We start from the raw sequence: 20,376 nt of genomic DNA, 5'->3' as shown, positions 1-20,376 counted from the left end.
GCTGTCCCTCAGCCATGCTTCTCCCACTGATTTTGGTAGTACAGAAGTTTTCCGTCCCACAAAATCTGCCAGCTAAGTGTGCCTGGGGGACGACTTATGGTTGCCCTGCCCCCTGCGACAAACTATGCATTTTTATGTGCGATAACATCCATTTCCCCCCGTTCAGTCCCGATCCTGTCCCGTGCCCGGATCGGGCCAAAATAGTTGTGCAATAAACTCCTTAGTTATGTTTTTATCTTTTGCATGTTTATAAATTTTTATACTTTTTAAAATGCAAGTTGATTTAATTGTCTTTTAAACTTTGTAAAGATTTCTAAATGGCTTTATTTGTCTTGGGAGAAAGGTAACAAAGAAATGAAATAACTAACTAACTAACTATAAATAAATCAGTTCTGATGGCTCAGTGTACACAAACTTTATTTCCTGCACAAAATTATCCAAGAGATTATGTCTCAAATGACCGTCAGGCGGTGTGGATAAGCTGGAAACGAAACATAAACGAATTAGTGTTTTTTCCAGTGCTTTTATCTTTTTTGTATTCTGTTTTTAAACAAATGATCTGTTTTAATACTTGAACAGTTTCATTCCATTTTAATTGTCACTCTTGCATGTTTTTAATTGCACTGTGTTTTTAAACCGTAAAGTGCTTTGAATCTCACTTTTGGGGGGAAAGCAGGGTACAAATTAATTAATTAATTAATTATGATGATGATTTGTGGTTAGTCATTGCTCCCATCTCCAAGATGACTCATGACAGATATGCAATTGTTCCAGAGTCAGGAGGAGAAAAAAAAATCCCAAATGCAAAACACTTCTGGTGCCAAACATTTCAGAGAAAGGAGGCTCAACATCTCTCTCTCTCATATCTATCTATCTATACATACATACACACACACACACACAAACTGTAAAATATTTTAAAAGCAAGTACAAATCAATGGCAAAGGCAATCTGAAATATGGAAGTGATCCTTTTTCCCCTGAGCTAGCTGCTCCATGCGTTTTTGCGCTTCTGACGCAGCTGAGGCTCAGTTTGGCAACCTGGTTTAGCATAATGCAGTAGGCACCCTGCAAGGCAAAGATCGCAGCCATGGGTTTCTTGTAAACCTCCTTTAAAGGACCAAAAACATTCCCAAAACCCAGATTATTCAATCTATTGAATCTGCTTTCCTCTCCCCCTTCCCCCCCCCCTCTGTTTTCCTGAAATCCCCCTGCTGAGGACATCCAGAAAGGGATGCCTCTCCACTGAGATGATGGCACTTGTAATGCAATTAGATTAACTTTCTTTTAGAAAAATCTAATAGATGGTTTGGAGAGGAGAGGGGGGGTTGTAATTCCTTTCTCCCCCAATTCTTGGCTCCTGTCTTGCTTTTCCAAAGTGGGATACATCAAAACATGGAAAAGGGAAAGGGATGGACTGGTTCTTCCAGCTGGCTTTAGGGAAAGGGATGCTTTTGGCACACTGACTGCTGCGTAAATCTCTCCAGGTTTTGCCATGATCCTGGAGGGGAGGGGGGAAAAAGTACAAAGTGAAAGTTAAAATAAAACAAAACAACAACTCCCCCACATCCTAGCAACATCAAGAGAAAGAAACAGTTATCTGGGGTGAGTATTTATTTATTTATTTTTAAAACACAAGCCCAACAAGAGTCGGATATCAAGGCAAGTCTCCTGGGAGCAAGACTTTAAGAGGTTGTTGCAATGCTGGGAAAGATGGAAAGAACTCGCCTGTGGCTTTTGTAGGTTTTTTTTGGGGGGGGGGGGGGGAGAAAGACTTTGCTTGTGTGCTTTTTAAATCTCTTGTCAAAAGGGCCGCTTAGATCAAATAAATAAATGAAAAGGTATCAATAAAAGAGAGGGGAGGGGGTCATGCCACAGAAGTGGTAGATATTTTGGAATTAAGGGGGTCAAATCTTTTCCTGCCCCTTTGGCTCCTTTGCCAAAATCAGATGGGTAAAGTGCTGCATTTTGTTTTAGCCTTGTAGGATGCATCCGCACTGTAGAAATAATCCGGCTTGGCACCACTTTAACTGCTCTGGCTCAAGGCTATGGAATTGTAGTTGGTTGTGGCACCAGAGCTCTGCTCTAGTGGTCTGAGTGTTGGACTAGATTCTGCAGATCAGGGTTTAATTCCCTGCTCAGCCATGAAAGCCACTGGGTGCCCTTGGGCAAGTCACACTCTCTCAGCCTCAGGGAAGGCAATGGGAAAGCTCCTCTAAACAAATCTTGCCAAGAGAACTCCATGATAGGGTCCCCTTAGTGTTGCTAGAAGTTGGGAATGACTTAAAGGTACACAACAACAACCACCACCGTTACTTTATTAATTTATATCCTGCCGTTTTCCCAGTGGTGGGACTCAAATCAGGTAACAACATATCTAAAGGTAATACAAAACTTTGATAGAAGTGTGTAGATATAAAGGTGTTTTTTTTAAAAAAAAGCAATTAAACAATTTATGAAGTTCAAATATTAAATGCATCAAACTTAATGAATAGATTATACAAACCATAAAACAGCACGCCAGGTAATTAAAAGCCCATTGCATTCAGTTTGTAAAAGCCTAGTGGCATGGAAATGTTTTCAGTCGCTGAGATAACAAGGAGGGAACTGTCCTGGCCTCCTGACAGCAGGAGTTCAAAAGACTGGGAGCAGCCACCGAGAAGGCCCTCTCCCTTGTTCCCACCAAATAAGCCTGAGAAGGTGGTAGGAGAGAGATAAGGCCCTCTCCAGACAATCTCAAAGACCTAATGGATTCATAAAGGGAGATATGGTCCTTCAAATAGCCTAAACCCAAATTCGCGCTGTTTTGTATTTGCATGGAATCACAGAATACACAGAACTTTGGTTATGAATGAATACTGTATAGCTAATTTTCTTTTCCCATAAAGCTGGGATGGGGGAAATGTGTCGCTGTTCAGATGCTGAATGGCTATACTGGCTAGGACTGGTGCAAGTTGCAGTTCAACAATCTCTGGATTGCCACCTTTTTCATGGCACTGGCATAATGTGAAGGCAACTAAAATGGTGACGGTTCTGGAAACCATGCCCTACGGGGAACAACTTAGGAGCTGGGGATGTTTAGCCTGGAGAAGAGTAGGTTAAGAGGTGATATGATAGCCCTGTTTAAATACTTAAAGGGATGCCATATTGAGGAGGGAACAAGCTTGTTTTCGGCTGCTCCAGAGACTAGGACCCGGAGCAGTGGATACAAGTTGCGAGAAAAGAGATTTCACCTCAACATTAGGAGAAACTTTCTGACAGTAAGGGCTGTTCAACAGTGGAACAAACTCCCTCGGAGATTTTGATGGAGTCTCCTTCCCTGGAGGTCTTTAAGCAGAAGCTGGATGGCCATCTGTTGGAGATGCTTTGATTGAGATTTCCTGCATGGCAGGGCATTGGACTGCATGGCCCTTGTGGTCTCTACCAACTCTATTATTCTATGATTCTATGATTCTATGTGAACTTTTGGTCTTGCAGGTCCCTGATCTGGCTATGGTTGTATGTGTCTTAGTTACATCCTGTTTAAACTACTGTAATATGCTCTACATGGGGCTGCCTTTGCATAGAGTTCAGAAACTTCACCTGATACACAGAGCTGGTTACAATGATCATTCAGCTTCCCTACTCCAACAGTCTACTGGCTGCTGTTTTGTTTTGGGGCACAATTCAAAGTGCTAGTTAGAGCATTAATAGACATACAGTTGGCCCTCCATATCCACAGATTTTTTGATCGACTGATTCAACCATTCATGGCTTGAAAATATTTTTTAAAAATATAAATTTCTATAAGCAAACCTTGATTTTGCCACTTTATATAAGGGATAATATTTTACTGTGCCATTGTATTTAATGGACCATGAGTATCTATGGATTTTGGTATCCACAGGAGGTCCTGGAACCAAAATCCAACAGGTATCAAGGGCTGTGTGTGTGTGTGTGTGTGTATGCATATATACAGAGAGTGTGTGTGTGTGTGTGTGTGTGTGTGTGTGTGTATATATATATATATATAATATTTATTTTTATATCCTGACTTTTTCCTGTTTGAGACTCAAAGTGGCTTACAACAAATTTAAAAACATAAACCTGTGTTTAATATCCATGAAATGCAAAAATAAAAATTAATCAAATGAAAAATTTAAAACGATATTTAAACATATACCATTAAACACACACACCCTGGCACATCAATTAGCAAGACCCAGCACATTGTTTAAGAGAGATGGGCTTGATATAATAACTTATGAACTGTCTGTCTAAACAGAAAAATCTTTACTTGTTTGTGAAAAGAACGTCAGTTTAACTTCTCTGGGAGGGGAGTGAATCTCTATACAGCTTACATCCAGGCTACTTCACCAACCAGGGCTGCATCCACACTGCAGCAATAATCTGGTTTGACACCACTTTAACTGCCATGGCTCCATGCTATGGAATTCTGGGAATTGTGGATTATTTCTGCAGTGTGGACCCAGCCTATATGAGCCTGTCTAGACCCTGAGATTCACAGGAGAGGTCATAGAATCATAGAGTTGGAAGAGACCACAAGGGCCATCCAGTCCAACCCACTGCCATGCAGGAAATCTCAATCAAAGGTCATTTCCACCATCTTTACAGATATTGAAAGTGGGAACACAAGATAGGATCTTTCTGGTGGCTGCCCCTAGGGTTTGGAATTTCTTCCCTAGGGATGCTAAATAGACACCCTCCTTGCTATCTTTACATCAGCAGGCAATCTCTTTTTTATTCAGACAGACTTTTAGAACGGCATTTAAGGAAAGGGCTTGTAAGAGCGTGCTGTACTGTTTTAAATGGTACAGATTTAACTGCTTTTTATCGTTTTAAAGTGTATCTTTTAATATTTTTTTTAAATTATTACTAGGTGAATTTTGTTTAATGTATGTTTTTAACTATATTGTAATCATTTTCATTTGTAAGCTGCCTTGAGTCCCAATCTTGGAGGGAAAGGGCAAGGTATAAATAAAGAAGAAGATGGTAATTTTTATTATTAATAATAATTCATTCATTTACTATGTGGGGGCAATATTGGTTTCTGAACAGTACCAGTGTCTCTAAAACCTGCCTCTGAATTATGTGTTTTGATCTAGTGGATGCATTCACTTCCAATAAATCTTTGGTTGAAGGAACTGTGCTAATACAAGCCGAAAAGGTGATCCAAGTCTGTCTCACTGTCTGGATGACTTCTTTCCCCCCATTACTGATGGCATTGGGAAACGACCAAGAACATAAAATGAAGCTGCAGTAGAACCATTTGTGGAACATGCTAAATAACCCCAACAAGCAGCATGTGCTTTGAATGCTGGGACAGCAGGCATGAATGCAATCAGAAAGAAGAGATTTTGGGCATCCTGTTTCTGCCTTATGACCATCTTTTTTCTTCTGGTCACTCTCCAGGTACTGTGGATTCATAGTCTGTCAAATACGAGTTGAACAACAAATGTGTTAAGGAGTGTTTCAAGAAAGGGAAGAATCAAGATTGCTGTATACAATACTTGGCTTTAAGGGAAGTGTGCATGACTATGGCCATTCAGAGCACATCAGAATGGAGACGTTCTCCTTTCTTCTTTCACTATAGGTTCTCTCTCTAGGTTGCCAGAATCTATGGTGGTTTTAATTTTGCTTTTTCATGTTAGAAATTGGGGATATTACTTTTTGGATAACAGCCAAACAGTGTGGCTGCAGGATTCTGGGGGTTGTAGTCCAAAAAATAACTTGCCGAAACTCTGGTTCTTCACCCACTACCCCTGGATCTCAGTTTTGTGCTGATGGTTTTCTCCTATAGTTGCATTTTCTTTGATAAAGCACATTAATGCACATTCTATAATGAGAATATAAACCAAGTGGTTCATTTTCCCTAGTGAGGAGACAGGAATATTTACACCAGATGTATTTCAGATGTTGTTGGAAAGCTACCAGCCCTAGCCAACATAACCATAGTGAGCTATGGTAGGCGCTGCAGTCCAATAACAGCTATCCCTCATTTACAAGATTATAGATCTGTGGTTCTGAATTGTTCTTTCTGGTCACATTCTAGCTTGTCTTCTTTCATTAGGTGAGCTGATGTGACAAGAAAGGACAAGCTGTGGTAGCAGATCAGAGGTAATCCTGTTATGAATGTCTCTAAATTACCATGTGGGAAAATGGTGAGTTTTCAAATATGATTAGGAATATAATACAGATTTAGCATGAAAGAGTCCCCAGTGATATAGGTTTGTATCTAGAATTAGATACTTGCAACGTGCCTGGCAGAAGTAGACTTTTCACCCCTTCTTCCCCACAGCGGCCCTACTTCTGCCAGTGCGAGGATCTAATTCTAGATACAAATCTATAACACTGTTTGACCATGGAAATGCACTGGGTGACCTTGGGCAAGTCACATGCTCTCAGCCTCAGAGGAAGGCAATGGCAAATCTCTGAACAAATCTTGCCAAGAAAACCCATGATGGGATTGCTATAGGGTCACCATAAGTTGGTAATGACTTAGAGGCACAAAACAACAATAGCAACAATGACAACAACAAAGTGACACAGGGCCCGAACAGACAGACCAAATGATAAACCACAAATGACCAACAATGCCACAATCTTGGAATAATATAACCCACTGCAATCCTATTTGTTGGGGTAGAACTAAATGCCAAAGAGTCTGGGGCTTATTTTTCTCTGCCTTTTAAACTGCATGAAGAATGATTTGTGCCAAGTCTATTAAACCTTTAGTAATGGTGGATTTCTTTTCCTTTCCTCCAAAAGGTGGTTGTAGAACTTGGTAAGTCTGAAAAGATGATGACGAAAAGCTCACTTTCACAAAATAATGCTTTCAGAAAGGAAGAGCTGGAAAAATATGTCAATTCGTTTGTAAAGAACCCAGAACTTTACAGTGATACAGAAGAAATTTTAAACCAAGACAGATATCCTATCTTGCTGTGGTGGTCTCCACTGACAGGAGAGACTGGACGACTTGGTCAGTGTGGACAAGAAACTTGCTTCTTTACTATCAACAGGACCTATCAGAACAATCCTATGATGAAAGCCTTTCTCTTTTATGGTAGGCTACTTATTTTTATTTTTCAAGTTGTTGCATGACTTTTTACTACTACTTCTCTCAGAAGTTAGTGTATACTAAGAAGTCAAATTCCCTTCTCTCTTGGTTTTCTGTATGCGCTTGCTTCAATAGCTCAAATTCCCTATTGCCATGTCATAAACATTGGTGTAAAGTGTCAATGTATCAAGTGTCAGTGGGCTACTCTCAGCCTCAGAGGATGGCCATAGCAACCCCCCATCTGAAGAAACTTGCCAAGAAAACCCCATGATAGGGTCCCCTTAGGGTTCCCATGAGTCAGAGACAACTTGAAGGCACACAACAATAACAACAACAACAAAGTGTCAGTGTAATGCACAAGGTACAGTTTGTGATAATTCTGTGTAAAGCAAGTGAAAGAAAGGGACAGTTCACAGTAGAAGTGATGAGTGAGAAAAATGCAATTATTCTCCTAGAGCCAATTAATATTGTAGTGCAGTCCATAACCTTTTTAGCTTGAAGGTCTGTGTCTGGTATTAACTGGGAAAGGGACACACACATACTGGTGTGAGGTGCAGAGGCTCAGTTAACTTCACTCCTATCTCAGTGATCCTGGTCAAGATCACTGGTGGGAAGTTGGGGAGGCTACTGTGGGGTCACTGAGGATCCTTATAGATATTGCTACTTCCCTGCTGCTATTAGGTATGCAGAAGCAGCAATCTCAGTTGCTGCAGGGTTGTTGGAGGGATGACAAGCTTTAGCTTTGCTCCTTCTCCCCACACATTACAGTGATCAGCATTATTTCCTATGTCTGCTTCCAAGCAGTCTCCAGTTGGGATCGCTGCTGCATCACTATTAGTATTGAAAAGGGCAGTATGACTAGATGTCATAACAGCAAAAGAAAACAAGGCACCAAAAATGTATGGCATTCAAGGAAAATACAGGACTTTAAAACATAAATACTTAAAGCATAAATATAAATTCATGTTTCATAGACATGCTCAAAATGGAGGATATGTTGAAATTCCTCTTGGAGAGAAGCCTGGAATGTAGGACATGTTCTTGAAAAAGGAGACTGTGGTCACCCTGGCAAAAAGGCAATCTCAGGTGATTGGGAAGGAGGCATGGGAGCTACACGGTAGACCGTATGGGTTTGGATGCTGTTGTACAGCGAGTCGTACCTTCAGTTCATGCCTAACTGGAGAGACTCAGATATCTTGCTAAACTGCAACCGTTTAATGCAAAAATCTCTACTTTAACTTCCTTTGTAGGAGTATGGAAACATATAGATTTCAGTAATGAGTCATGATAACTGTGTATTGACAAGACATTATTTAGTCTGCTTTAGCCTTAAAGTGGAACAGGTTCACCAGTTTTTCAGTTACTCATATAATTATGCTTCGAACAGGGGCATGCTGTGCACAAATAAGCATGTGGAAGTTCACATATTATGGAGAGAAAATTGATGACACCCATCAGCATCAGTTGTGGGAGATCAAGCCACTAAGTGAAGTGTTGGCACATGTGAAGTGTTGGCACTCCAGATGAGGATTCATTAATAGCATGGATTATCTCCCTTTCTTCTCTTTTTGCTCCTTTCCAGACCCATAGCTGTGAATATTTGAAACAATGTACTTTCAGTAAGTGTAGTTAGAAGCTGGCTTGTTTGATGGTCATTACTATTATGATAAACTACAGTTGGTTAGGTTAAGATGAGGAAGTAAGCAGTGGCTTATCACAAATGGAAACAAAAGTTTCCAAATACTCTTTATAGCCACAATTGTCTTTGGGTACATGGAGAGTGTATGATCTTAAGGTCTGTTCTTGATGTGCTAAGTTGTGATTTGCCTGATTTCCAAACTTGCCCCCAGGAGGCACTGCAAGAGGTTTAGTAAGCAGGACTTACCTGCACCAGTGTGGAAAAGACAAGTTTCCTAGACAGCTCTTCCACAATGCCCGTCCTTGTTGTTGTTGTTGTTGTTGTTGTTGTTGTTGTTGTTGTGCGACTCAAGTATTTTCTGACTTATGGTGACCATAAGGCAAACCTATCATTGGCTTTTCTTGGCAAGATTTGTTCAGAACAGGTTTGCCATTGCAATTAATAATTAATAACAGACAGGCCCGGCAAAACTGAGGGTCATAAACACTTTTTAAGAAAGGTATGCTGGTCTTATAGGAAGTTGGCATTCTAAATACAAAAAAAATCACCTCAGATTTGCTGCATCATGTACAGGGTTTGTTTGTTTTTTTGCAACTTGCGTTGATGCTTCTAGGTTGTAATATGTGACTGAATGAAATGATCCTGCAAAGAATTACCTTGCAAAGAGTAAGAAAAATGTTAAAGTCTTCTAATAGACTTTCAAAACACTTTAATTTGCTGATATGAAATGCAAAAATTCATTCAAAAGCACTAAAAGAAATCACACTGGATCTTCAGCATCCACACCTAATGAAAGCTGAGTAACAGCTTTGTTAAAATATTGTATTTGTGGGGGGGAAACTCTGTGGTGCAGTGTGATGTTTTTATTGCGTTTTTGAATCCAGCTCCAAAAATTACAGCTGCAATACTGAAAAAAGTATTCTCATTGCAGACCTGTGTAATCAATACTGAGCCAAATCTAATAATCCCAGATACTGGTTGATAAAATCTTTTCATACCCTTGATGCCATGCAGGAAATCCAAATCAAAGCATCCCCAACAGATGGCCATCCAGCCTCTGCTTAAAGACCTCCAAGGAAGGAGACTCCACTACACTCCGAGGAAGGAGTGTGTTCCACTGTCGAACAGCCCTTACTGTCAGGAAGTTCTTCCTAATGTTGAGGTGGAATCTCTTTTCCTGCAATTTGCATCCATTGTTCTGGGTCCTTGTCTCTGGAGCAGCAGAAAACAAGCTTGCTCCCTCCTCAATATGACATCCCTTCAAATAACTAAACAGGGTTATCATATCACCTCTTAACCTTCTCTTCTCCAGGCTAAACATCCCCAGCTCTCTGAGTCGTTCCTCATAGGGCAAGGTTTCCAGAGCTTTCACCATTTTAGTCGCCCTTCTTTGGACACATGGCTCCAGTTTCTCAATGTCCTTTTTGAATTGTGGAGCCCAGAACTGGACACAATATTTCAGGTGGGGCCTGACCAGAGCAGAATACAATGGCACAATTGCTTCTCTTGATCTAGACACTATACTTTTATTGATGCAGCCTAAAATTGCATTGGCCTTTTTAGCTGCCGCATCGCACTGTTGACTCATGTTCAACTTATCGTCTACTTGGACTCCTCGATCCCTTTCACATGTACTTTCATTCAGCCATGTGTCTCCCATCCTATATCTGTGCATTTCATTTTTCTGCCCTAAGTGCAGTACCTTACATTTCTCCGTGTTGAATTTCATTTTGTTAGCTTTGGCCCAGCTTTCTAGTCTATTCAGATCATTTTGAATGTTGATCCTGTCCTCTGGAGTATTAGCTATTCCTCCTAATTTGGTGTCATCTGCAAATTTGATAAGTATGCTCCCAATTCTGTCATCCAGGTCATTGATAAAGATGTTGAATAGCACTGGGCCCAGGACAGAGCCCTGTGGGACCCCACTGGTCACTTCTCTCCAGGCTGAAAAAGAGCCATTGTTGAGCACCCTTTGGGTTCGGCCGGTCAACCAATTACAGATCCATTTAACAGTTCCTTTGTCTAGCCCACATTTTACAAGCTTGTTTGCAAGAATGTCATGGGAAACCTTGCTGCTCCCCCTGAACCCCGAGGAGCTCATGTCTGTGTCTGTGTGCTTGACAAGGACTGCAAGATCCCTAGGCATGGCTTTTGGACTACAATTCCCATCACCCCCTGGGAAAACATGGCTGTCCTGCCCCTGAGGGCCAGAGAATGATGGCAATTATATTCCAAAGCCACTGAGGGGGTCGTCCGCCACCTTCTGCTTCATCAGGGGATGATGAGACGTGTCCTCCTCCGGGCTCTGGAGCCTCCGCCATTTTGTGTGCCATCTCCTGGGGATGATGGGAGTCAGTCTTCCCGCAGAGCTAATCTGGATTGAGGCGCTCAAAATAAATTAATACATTCTTTTGCCTTCAGTTAATAAATTTATTTAATAAATAAAAAATTTGCTTTTTGGAATTTCATAGAATCATAGAGTTTGAAGAGACTCCAAAAAGGGCCATCCAGTCCAACCCTATTCTGCCATGCAGGAACTCTCAGTCAAAGCATCCCTATTGACAGATGGCCATCCAGCCTCTGTTTAAAGACCTCTAAGGAAGGAGACTCCACCACACTCCAAGGGAGTTTGTTCCTATGTCAAACAGCCCTTACTGTCAGGAAGTTCCTCCTAGGAATCCTGTCGGGGATGGTCTTCTGTCTGGGATGCTTCGATGGAGAGTTCCTGCATGGCAGAATGGGGTTGGACTGGATGGCCCTTGGGTCTCTTACAACTCTAGGATTCTAAGCAAATTAGGAAAAGAGGTACGACCCCCCACTTAATGCTCCCCACTTATTCCTCCTTAGGACCCCCCATTTCTCCCTACAGCCCCCCCAAAATCCATGCGTAAAATTTGCAAAATTGCAATGCTTTTTTGCAACATTCTCTGCGCCTGTGTGCGCTTGAAAAAACTTTCCACTCCTCCCTCCCTCCCTTCCTTCCTTCCTTCCTTCCTTCCTTCCTTCTCAGCTGCAAAAATGCAAATTCCAGAGGAGGAGTTAAGGTGGGTCCAATTTAACAACAACAAAAACAACAACAATAATAATAACAACAATATATTTATTTGTTTCCCGTCTCTGCTTTTTTCAGGGTCGAGATGGATAACAGCATAGCTCAAATACAAATTATATGGTAATAAATAAATAAATATATGGTAATAATAAAAACATTCCCTTAATTTCCCAAAACCTCCTCCCCTCCCACCTTCACATATAAACCATGACAATAAATCCATACGATAATAAATAACATTACTTAAAACAATTCAAACAGGAGTGGCATTAGGGAGGGTTGGTTTGGACGGACAAATGGTCCCGTTCTATTAGGAGGTCATTCTGGGAAGACCCACCAAAAGAGATCCATCTTTATGGCCTTTTTAAAGGCCAAGAGAGATGTAATAAGGCAGATCTCCTCTGGCAGGGCATTCCAAATGTTCGGAGTGGCTGCTGAAAAGGCTGTTGAATCCAAGCCTTAAATGGACCCTCCTTCCCTTCTCAGGTTTGCAAAGAAAGGACCCAGTCCCTTGGGAAAGCTGGCACTGAACAGGAAGGCAAAAGGAGGCTCTGCAGCAATGGAAATCCCTGGAATGGACTAAAAAGATCTGGGGGGTTCTTTGGAGAGGGATGCACCGTGGACCCTTTTGGCATCGTCTCCGAACAGGGGCAAAATCATGGAGGGCCCTGGATGCCAAGAGGAGTTTAATTTTACTCCTGCAAATGGAGTTGAGATGTTTATGGTCCTGCATGCCATCCCCAGTCCATTAATGGCATTATCCAGGGTCCTCAAGACCATCCCCAGATTAATGGTGCTATCCATTACTACTGTCTTTCAGTCCATTAGAGAAACTTTCCATAGTCCCAAGGCAGTTCCCAATGGTGTGAAATCTCCAGCTGCAAAAGCATTCCCATCAAGCTGCCCAGCGTTGTTTGGGAGACCCCACCATCATTCTGGGGGGGGGGGGGAATTGGGGCATTCTAGGGGCGACCGCCATTAAGATGAATGGGTCATGCGGCCTCGACCTGGCTGCAGATATTAGCATCTGTGGATGGCAAGCCCATATTGTCCCAATGATGGCATACATGCACCCGCACCGTCTTCAGGGTCAAAATCCCTCCCCCTCCTTCTTTTCCTACTTCCTTCTGTTCTCCCTCCCTCCCTCCCTCCCTCCCTCCCTCCCTCCCTCCCTCCCTCCCTCCTTCCTTCCCCTCCCCCTCCTTCTCTTCCTACTTCCTTCTGTTCTTCCTTCCTTCCTGCTGCCTAGGAAGGAAGGGGGGTTGAGGGAGGGAAGGAGATAGGGAGAGGGTACAAAAGGAGGGAAGAAAGGAAGAACAGAGAGAAGGAGGAAGGGAGGGAGGACAGGAGGTGAAGTACTTTTGTCCCATTGTCCCTAATAATGGTGCGGCCATGTGGGACTTGAGCATCCACGGATTTTGGAATGCCTCCCTTCCAGCCCCATCTTGTTTGACCAATGAGGCCTCAAAAGTAGGCATCCCCTTCCCTAGGCAGCAGGGGCTCCTGTGCCTCTTCTCCTCCTGTTGGCTCTCCTCCTTCCGTCCCCATGCCAGTCCCTGGTGCCAAGGGGTGGAATGGGCAGGGAAGAGGAGAAGACCCAGGCAAGCGTGTGGGGCTGGTGGAAGGGTGTCTGCCCCAATATTGTCTCTGCCATTTCCAGGCCTCCTCCTCCTCCTCCTCAGCTGTCCAGCACCAGAAAGGCGGAGGGCCAGGCGTTAACGCTGATATAGCCCTTGTTTTTCCCTTGTTTTATTTAAAAAAATAAAGTTTTGAATGCCTCTTTGCCAAAATAATTCCCTTCCACGCCCAAAAACCTGTGTAGGCAGAGGAGAGTTAAAAATAATTTCAGGTATGCAGTATGCCACTCATCCCTGATCCTATCCTTTTTTATTTTGTCTTATTTTAATACTTTCAATTTTTTGAAAGCATTTTCTCCCCCAAATATGCTTGCAATTGCAATCCTTTTGTTCCTGCTCCTCATCATAATCCTATTAAACCTTCTCTATCTTAATTCTTGTCTGGGGGATATTCTTATCATCTCCTACATCCCGGAAGATTTATAATCTATCAACCAAGATTAACTGTGTCATATCAAATCAATCAGTCATCTCAGCACTTTCACCTTGAACGCATACATCTTTACTCTTCCGTCTGCATAATCTTTATCTTCATTAGACGACTCAGGCGTCCTACTTTCTTTTTTCAACAAGGAGTTCACTTTTTCAGTTTTTAATATTATCTAAAACCAAAAATGTCCAAGTCAGAGAAAGCAGGTTTTCTGAGTTTACCATACTTTTCTGTATTATGTTTCTCAGTTCTGTGCACTGTAGATTTTGCTGTGTTGATTTGTTTTGTAAAAGCTCTAGTTTCTGGAATTTGAGTCAAAACATGCAAGTGACACAACACAATACTATACCTCTCTACTCACAAGTATTGCTCAAAGGGTCTTACTCTCAGGTAAGTGGCCTTAGGCTTTTAGCCTTATTGTTTTTAATATTAAATACCGTAGATAGATGCAACTCAGAAGAATATTTTAGAAACAACAGTAGGGTATAGATAACAAAAGGAGAAAACCAGAACTGTAAGTTGAAGCTTGATGCTTTTAAAATTATATGATTCCCTTAAAGATGATAATTTGGGGCTGAATTGTTTCACTTGTCAGCCACAAACTGGCTTTGATATATCTCTGTTTAGAGGTGTAATGAAAATATTTTTTTTCCGTAATACTTGTCTGAAGAACTTCCTTTTGTATACAAAACCACATAGATATTCATTATTGGGTGTCTAAAGAAATAAAGTTTTATTGTATCTTTCCCCCAGGACTTATAGCATCCTTTTATTATACCAGACTAAAAGTAACCATCACAACATGTTGTCTTACATTGTTTTATGACATCCAGAAAAAGATGAAACTTGCATAATCTTAATTATGGCCTCCATGCAATGCCAGCAAAATGAAAGTTCTTATTAGTACAAGCAGTTGTACAATTCCTTTGCAAAGCCTTTTGCACAGTTGCTTTCCATGACCTCCTGCAAATGGAATTGGTCCTGGATATCACCTTTGTGCTAACCCTGAAAATTGATAACCACTGTGTAGCAGGTCTTGCCCTAGCACAATGACAAAATGGGACATAGACTTGAGTTTATAGTACCTATAGTATGATCCTCTTCAATGTTTACCCATAAATAAGCAACTGAGATGCATGAGGCTTGCTCTGAAATAAGTACGTATAGGGTTACTACTGTAGGTAGAAGTGATTTTTCTGTTACTGATGCAGCTAGTAGAAAAATACTCTTTTGCATACATTCCCACACCTAAATTATGATTTACAGTCAGTATGCCAAGTTCTCTGTATCCAAGGATTTGGCATCCATGGATTTAACCATCCACAGCTTGAAAATATCACTCATACACACACATTCCAAAAAGCAAAACTTTATTTTGCCATTTTTTTTAATGAGGAATGCCATTTTACTATATCATTATACATTATGGGACTTGAGCATCCACAGATTTTGGTATCCACGAGGAGTAATAGAACCAAATCCTAGAAGGACCCGCTGTATTTTCATGCCATCTTGGTAATATGGGAGACTGGATTTTGTTCTGGTTGTGTTGTGTTGAAAAGGGTTTGATCATTACATATGATCATATGATCATCATCAACCTAGAAGGTTCAGATTGTATATGCTGGTTGCAGCCTGACTCTATGAATGAAAATCTTTATGTAACCAAAACAACATTATCCATGCACAAGAGGAAGGCATGAATGGGGAAAACTCCAGAACGTGAGAAATATAAAGAATGTTTTTAAAAAATAGTAGTAGGGAAACCCCAAAACAGCCCGATGACAACAGAACATGCTGAAGTGATCACAGAATGGTGAGTGAATTGGGAGGTGGAGGATGAAAACTAGAGAGAATTTTGGAAGAAGACACAGCTGACTTCTTAAACAGGAATACTTTGCTCTGCAGTGTTTTGTTGCAAGCCCTTTATTTTCTTAGATTACTAAAGGGCTATGAAACAGTGTGAGTGGTGGACTAGGATTCCAGGTGACCAGGGTTTGAATCTCTGCTCAGCCATGGTGAGCTTGAGCAAATCCTACTCTCTCAGCCTCAGAGGAAAGCAATGGTTAAATCTCCCTAAACCAAATCTTCCTAAGAAAACCTTGTGATAGGTTTGCCTTTGGTGGCTATAAATTGGAAACAACTTGAAGGCACACACCACGCACACATGGAACTCAGCTGACAAGGCTTTTGCTTTTTGTTTTCTTTTGAGGGGTGTCTGACTGACACACTGTCTTGGTAATATACAGTTCATGCCATTTAGGGAAAGGCAGCCCAGTTGAATAAAATTTTCCTAGATTTCCATAATTAAGAAGACTGCTATTCTTCATTTGTAGGTACGGATTTCAGCATAGATGGCCTGCCTCTCCCTCGCAAAGATGACCACGACTGGGCCATTTTCCACGAGGAGTCTCCAAAAAACAATTACAAGCTCTTCCAGAGCCCTGCTATCACTCTGTTCAACCACACAGCCACATTCAGCCGCCACTCACACCTCCCACTTACTACCCAGTACCTTGAAAGTATTGAGGCCTTAAAGTCCTTGAGGTATGTAATTTCTTTGCCAAAAAAGAACAGCCTGAGGAAGAGGCTTGCACCACTTGTGTATGTCCAGTCAGACTGTGATCCACCATCCGACCGGGACACTTATGTAAAGGAGCTTATGGCTTATATTGAGGTGGACTCCTATGGAGACTGCTTACACAATCGAGATCTTCCAGAGCATCTCAGGAACCCAGCTTCCATGGAAAGTGATGTCTTCTACAAGATCCTCGCCCAGTACAAATTTGTTTTGGCATTTGAAAATGCTGTATGTGAAGATTATATCACTGAAAAACTCTGGAGGCCACTGAAGTTGGGAGTTGTGCCAGTATATTTTGGTTCCCCCAGTGTTGAAGATTGGCTTCCAAGCAACAGGAGTGCCATTCTAGTCACTGCATTTTCACACCCCAAGGACCTGGCACAATACATCAAAGTGTTGGACAAAGATGACAAGGAATATGAGACCTATCTTGAGTGGAAACTAAAGGGAGACGTGTCCAACCAACGACTGCTTGCTGCCATCAGAGAGCGCACCTGGGGAGTGCAAGATATCATGAAAGACAATTACATTGATGCATTTGAGTGCATGGTGTGCAGAAGAGTTTGGGAAAACATCCGCAAGCAAGCAAAGGTAATTATAAGGAGGCCTACCTTGTTTCAGCCAGGCTCATGGGGTTCCTAAGCGAGACCAGCCGAATCATGGTTTGAATCCTTGTGGTTTGACCCATTGATTCAGTTGCTGAATGGTGTCAATAATTAGATAAATCCATGTGACAGTTTCTGCAGAATACAGAGTCAACAGAGATCAAGTGAGGGAAAGAGGAATGCTAGCAAGAAAAGAAAATGATAATTATGTTTAACACTGGCTATAACTCCTGAATAATAATTTTAAAAGGTTTTGTGGAAATGGGTGAAAGTCATTTTCTGAAACATTTCCTGAATCTACATCTGATCAGTTGGATAGAGAAGAGGAAGAACACAAAGGACAGGGAAGTAAGAGGTATTTCAAGAAAGAACTTGGATGCAAAACCATGAACATGCAGGTAAAATCAAAACAAAAAGAACCAGAAAGTTTCAATACATCCAGGGACTTTTTTCCTTTCTGGATAAACCTTGTTTCAATGAGGCTATTATACTTGGGACAATAGCTACTGCCACACTGCAGAATTAATGCAGTTTGATATCACTTTTATTATTATTATTATTATTATTATTATTATTTGTATTCCGCTTTTTCACAAAGGAATCAAAGCAGATTCCAACAGTATAAATATAACATCAAACAATGCCATGGCTTTAAATGCCATGGCTTCATCCTATGGAATCCTGGGATTTGTAGTTTGTTGTGGCACCAGATAGATAGATAGAATCTTTATTACAGTCATAGACCAGCACAGATGTGGCACCAGAGATCTCCGAAAAAGAAGGCTAAATATGCTACAAAATTACAAATCCCTGAATTCCATAGCATTGAGCCATGGCAGTTAATGCGATGTCAAATTGCATTAATTCTCCAGTGTAGATGCAGCTAATAACTGAGATTCAGGCCAATGTCTGCTCCTAAGGCAGCAAGCAAAAGCAATGATAACCCTTCCTTGGGGTCTGTTATCCAGGTTACCATCAGTACTTAATTTTACAGTTCTACAACCGGGGTTGTTAGAGTGTACATTAAAATCTATCAATAAATCTCTGATTGGTAGATCTGGAAAGATGTCTAACTCCCAGTTGTTTAAGAATGGTAACAAAACAGCACAAAATCCTACTGAAATGGGGAAAAAAGAGAGAAGCAGCTGGAAATGAATTTTTATATGGAAACCTTTCAGTATTATTCAGTCCTCATTCTCTCAACTCAAAGTTCTTTTAAGTTTAAGAACTTGAAGAAATTCTTTAATTTAGTGCTTGGTTTAAACTGGTGGATACTGGGGTTCTTGAAAAATATACCTTGCAAATTTGAAGCCCGGTCACTACTGTTCAGGATCAGATGTTCCCAGGCCATTCATTCACTGGGGAACAGAAAATAAAAGTGTATCCTATATTATAGATCGCAAGTCCTAGGCCTGAGAAACTAAAGATGGTTTTACAATTTAAATGTGAGGGAGAAATATCTTAAATACTACAACTTAAATATAACATGGTTATTACTAAAAGTTTGGTTGTATTTATATATATATATTTTTCCCCCAGGGACTGTTACCGAAAAGGTGGAATGCAGAAGCTAGCCACTTGAGCTGCCCCAAACCTCAGGCATTTGTTTTTTCTGCTCCAAACGTGGAAAATACAGCTCTGCAGGAGATGTGGATACCAAGCTTTGAACAGTCCAAGAGAGAAGCACATGTGCTGCGGCAGCTGGTGGAAAGGAACAGAAATTTCACAGCTCAGGAGTTTTGGACTCTGGTGTTTAGAGACCAATTTTTGGAAGACAATGAGCCCTTGACTCAGGATGGAAAAAAGACAATCACTCAGAAAAAAGCCATCCACAAATGATCTGGTTGTCATTGTTTGCAGATTGCCTTAATAAGTGAGTAGGAAGCAGTTTTAACAACTGCACATGGTATTCAGTGAATACTAATAAAGAAGAAGAATGACCCCATTGGGTCATCTTACATTTATTGTATACTAATATTTAGTATAAATTATTAATATAGATTATTTGTATGATTAATGTTTGGGCAGTACACCCCCCCCCCATGTCATAAGGTCATTGTTAGTATGTCAAGACTCCTCTCTGTCCCATGCAGTTGAGCTTTTGGGCTTATTTACTAACTTTATCTATGGTACTAGGTACTGATTCTTCTGTCATTTGTTTACATCTGAAGAAGTCATGAATATGAATCCCAGATCACTATATGGTCAGAGGGCCAGCACAGTCATGGAAATGTTTTAGAAGAGGGATTTGCAACATCAGTTCACCCCAGTGCTACAAAATTGTAGACACAATAGTCCAAAATACCCAGAGGGGCAAAGTTTCCCTACCAAAGTAATGAAAAGAACTCCTTACCCAAGCTTGAGTTGGCTCAGTCATGTTACTGGAACTACAGGGGGCCCTTAAAATCCACTGGGGTTTGGTTCCAGGACCTCCTGTGTGGATACCAAAATCCATGAACACTCAAGTCCCATTAACTACAATGGCATATTAAAGTGGTGTTCCTTATATAAAATGGCAAAATCAGTTTGCTTTTTATGTATTTTAAAAACATTTTAAAGTCATGGATGCTTGAATCCATGGCAAAAAAATCTGTAGATATGGATGGCTGATTGTATCTTCATGTGACTTGATACCATACCACTCTGGTAAATTCTGCAAAGGGCTAGCATGTAATTTGGATGACAGGTTTATTTTCATTGCTGTGGAAAAGAACCATATCATTTTCCTGATCCATAATGCTTAACTGTTTTGCAGGTCATGAAAACTGGCTGTGGAGAGGTAGCTGTTGGGTGTGTGTGTGTGTGTGTGTATGACCTTCTATATGCTGTTGGATTTTCAGTGCTTTTCAGTGCTGAGCTTCAAGGAAATCCTTGGAGCCACGGATCTATGGAAGTTTGGGACACTGCCTGTTAAGAAAAATATAAGTGATTTCCTTAGCTACTCTTCCCATAATGCTTTATTTCTGAGGTCTCCCTCAAAGGGTGCATCTGCATCACAGAAATAATGGTCTGATGCCACTTTAACTGCCATGGTTCCATTCTAAAGATTATGGGGATTTGTAATTTTGTGAGACAGCAGCATACTGACAGAGAAAGATAAAGACCCTGTAAAACTGCAAATCCCAGGATTCTGTAGGATGGAGCTGAAATATTTAAAGTGGTGTCAAACTGCATTATTTCTACAATGTGGATGCACCCAGAGTCTAGCATTGAAGCAATAGGCCACTCTAGACAGACCCACCCTCTGTCAGGAATCATATGATGGAAGTACAAACTTTTTATCATCAGAGTGTTATGATTTCTCAAAAAAACAAAGTAAGATTTCAGCCACAGGCCTTTAAGAATTGCCTAATGTAAAATAACCAGGGACTGAACT

At 41.1% G+C, this 20,376-nt stretch overlaps 1 protein-coding gene across 1 annotated transcript; it reads left to right on the top strand.

The window, feature by feature from the left end:
• The first annotated feature begins 6,779 nt into the window (after nucleotides 1–6,779).
• On the top strand, nucleotides 6,780–19,805 carry POFUT3 (protein O-fucosyltransferase 3). Its single transcript, XM_089488657.1, has 4 exons — nucleotides 6,780–7,062; nucleotides 16,151–16,986; nucleotides 18,540–18,873; nucleotides 19,756–19,805. The coding sequence occupies exons 1-3, from the start codon at nucleotides 6,798–6,800 to the stop codon at nucleotides 18,837–18,839; spliced, it is 1,401 nt and encodes a 466-aa protein (XP_089344783.1). The 5' UTR covers nucleotides 6,780–6,797; the 3' UTR covers nucleotides 18,840–18,873; nucleotides 19,756–19,805.
• Nucleotides 19,806–20,376: the final 571 nt, after the last annotated feature.

The sequence above is a fragment of the Sceloporus occidentalis genome, unplaced genomic scaffold (genome assembly GCF_023333645.1).
Source record: "Sceloporus occidentalis isolate IW3139 unplaced genomic scaffold, rSceOcc1.0.p SCAF_1, whole genome shotgun sequence".
Taxonomy (NCBI): domain Eukaryota; kingdom Metazoa; phylum Chordata; class Lepidosauria; order Squamata; family Phrynosomatidae; genus Sceloporus; species Sceloporus occidentalis.
Note: the sequence above shows the minus strand (reverse complement) of the source record. Positions and strands in the feature narration are given on the sequence as shown.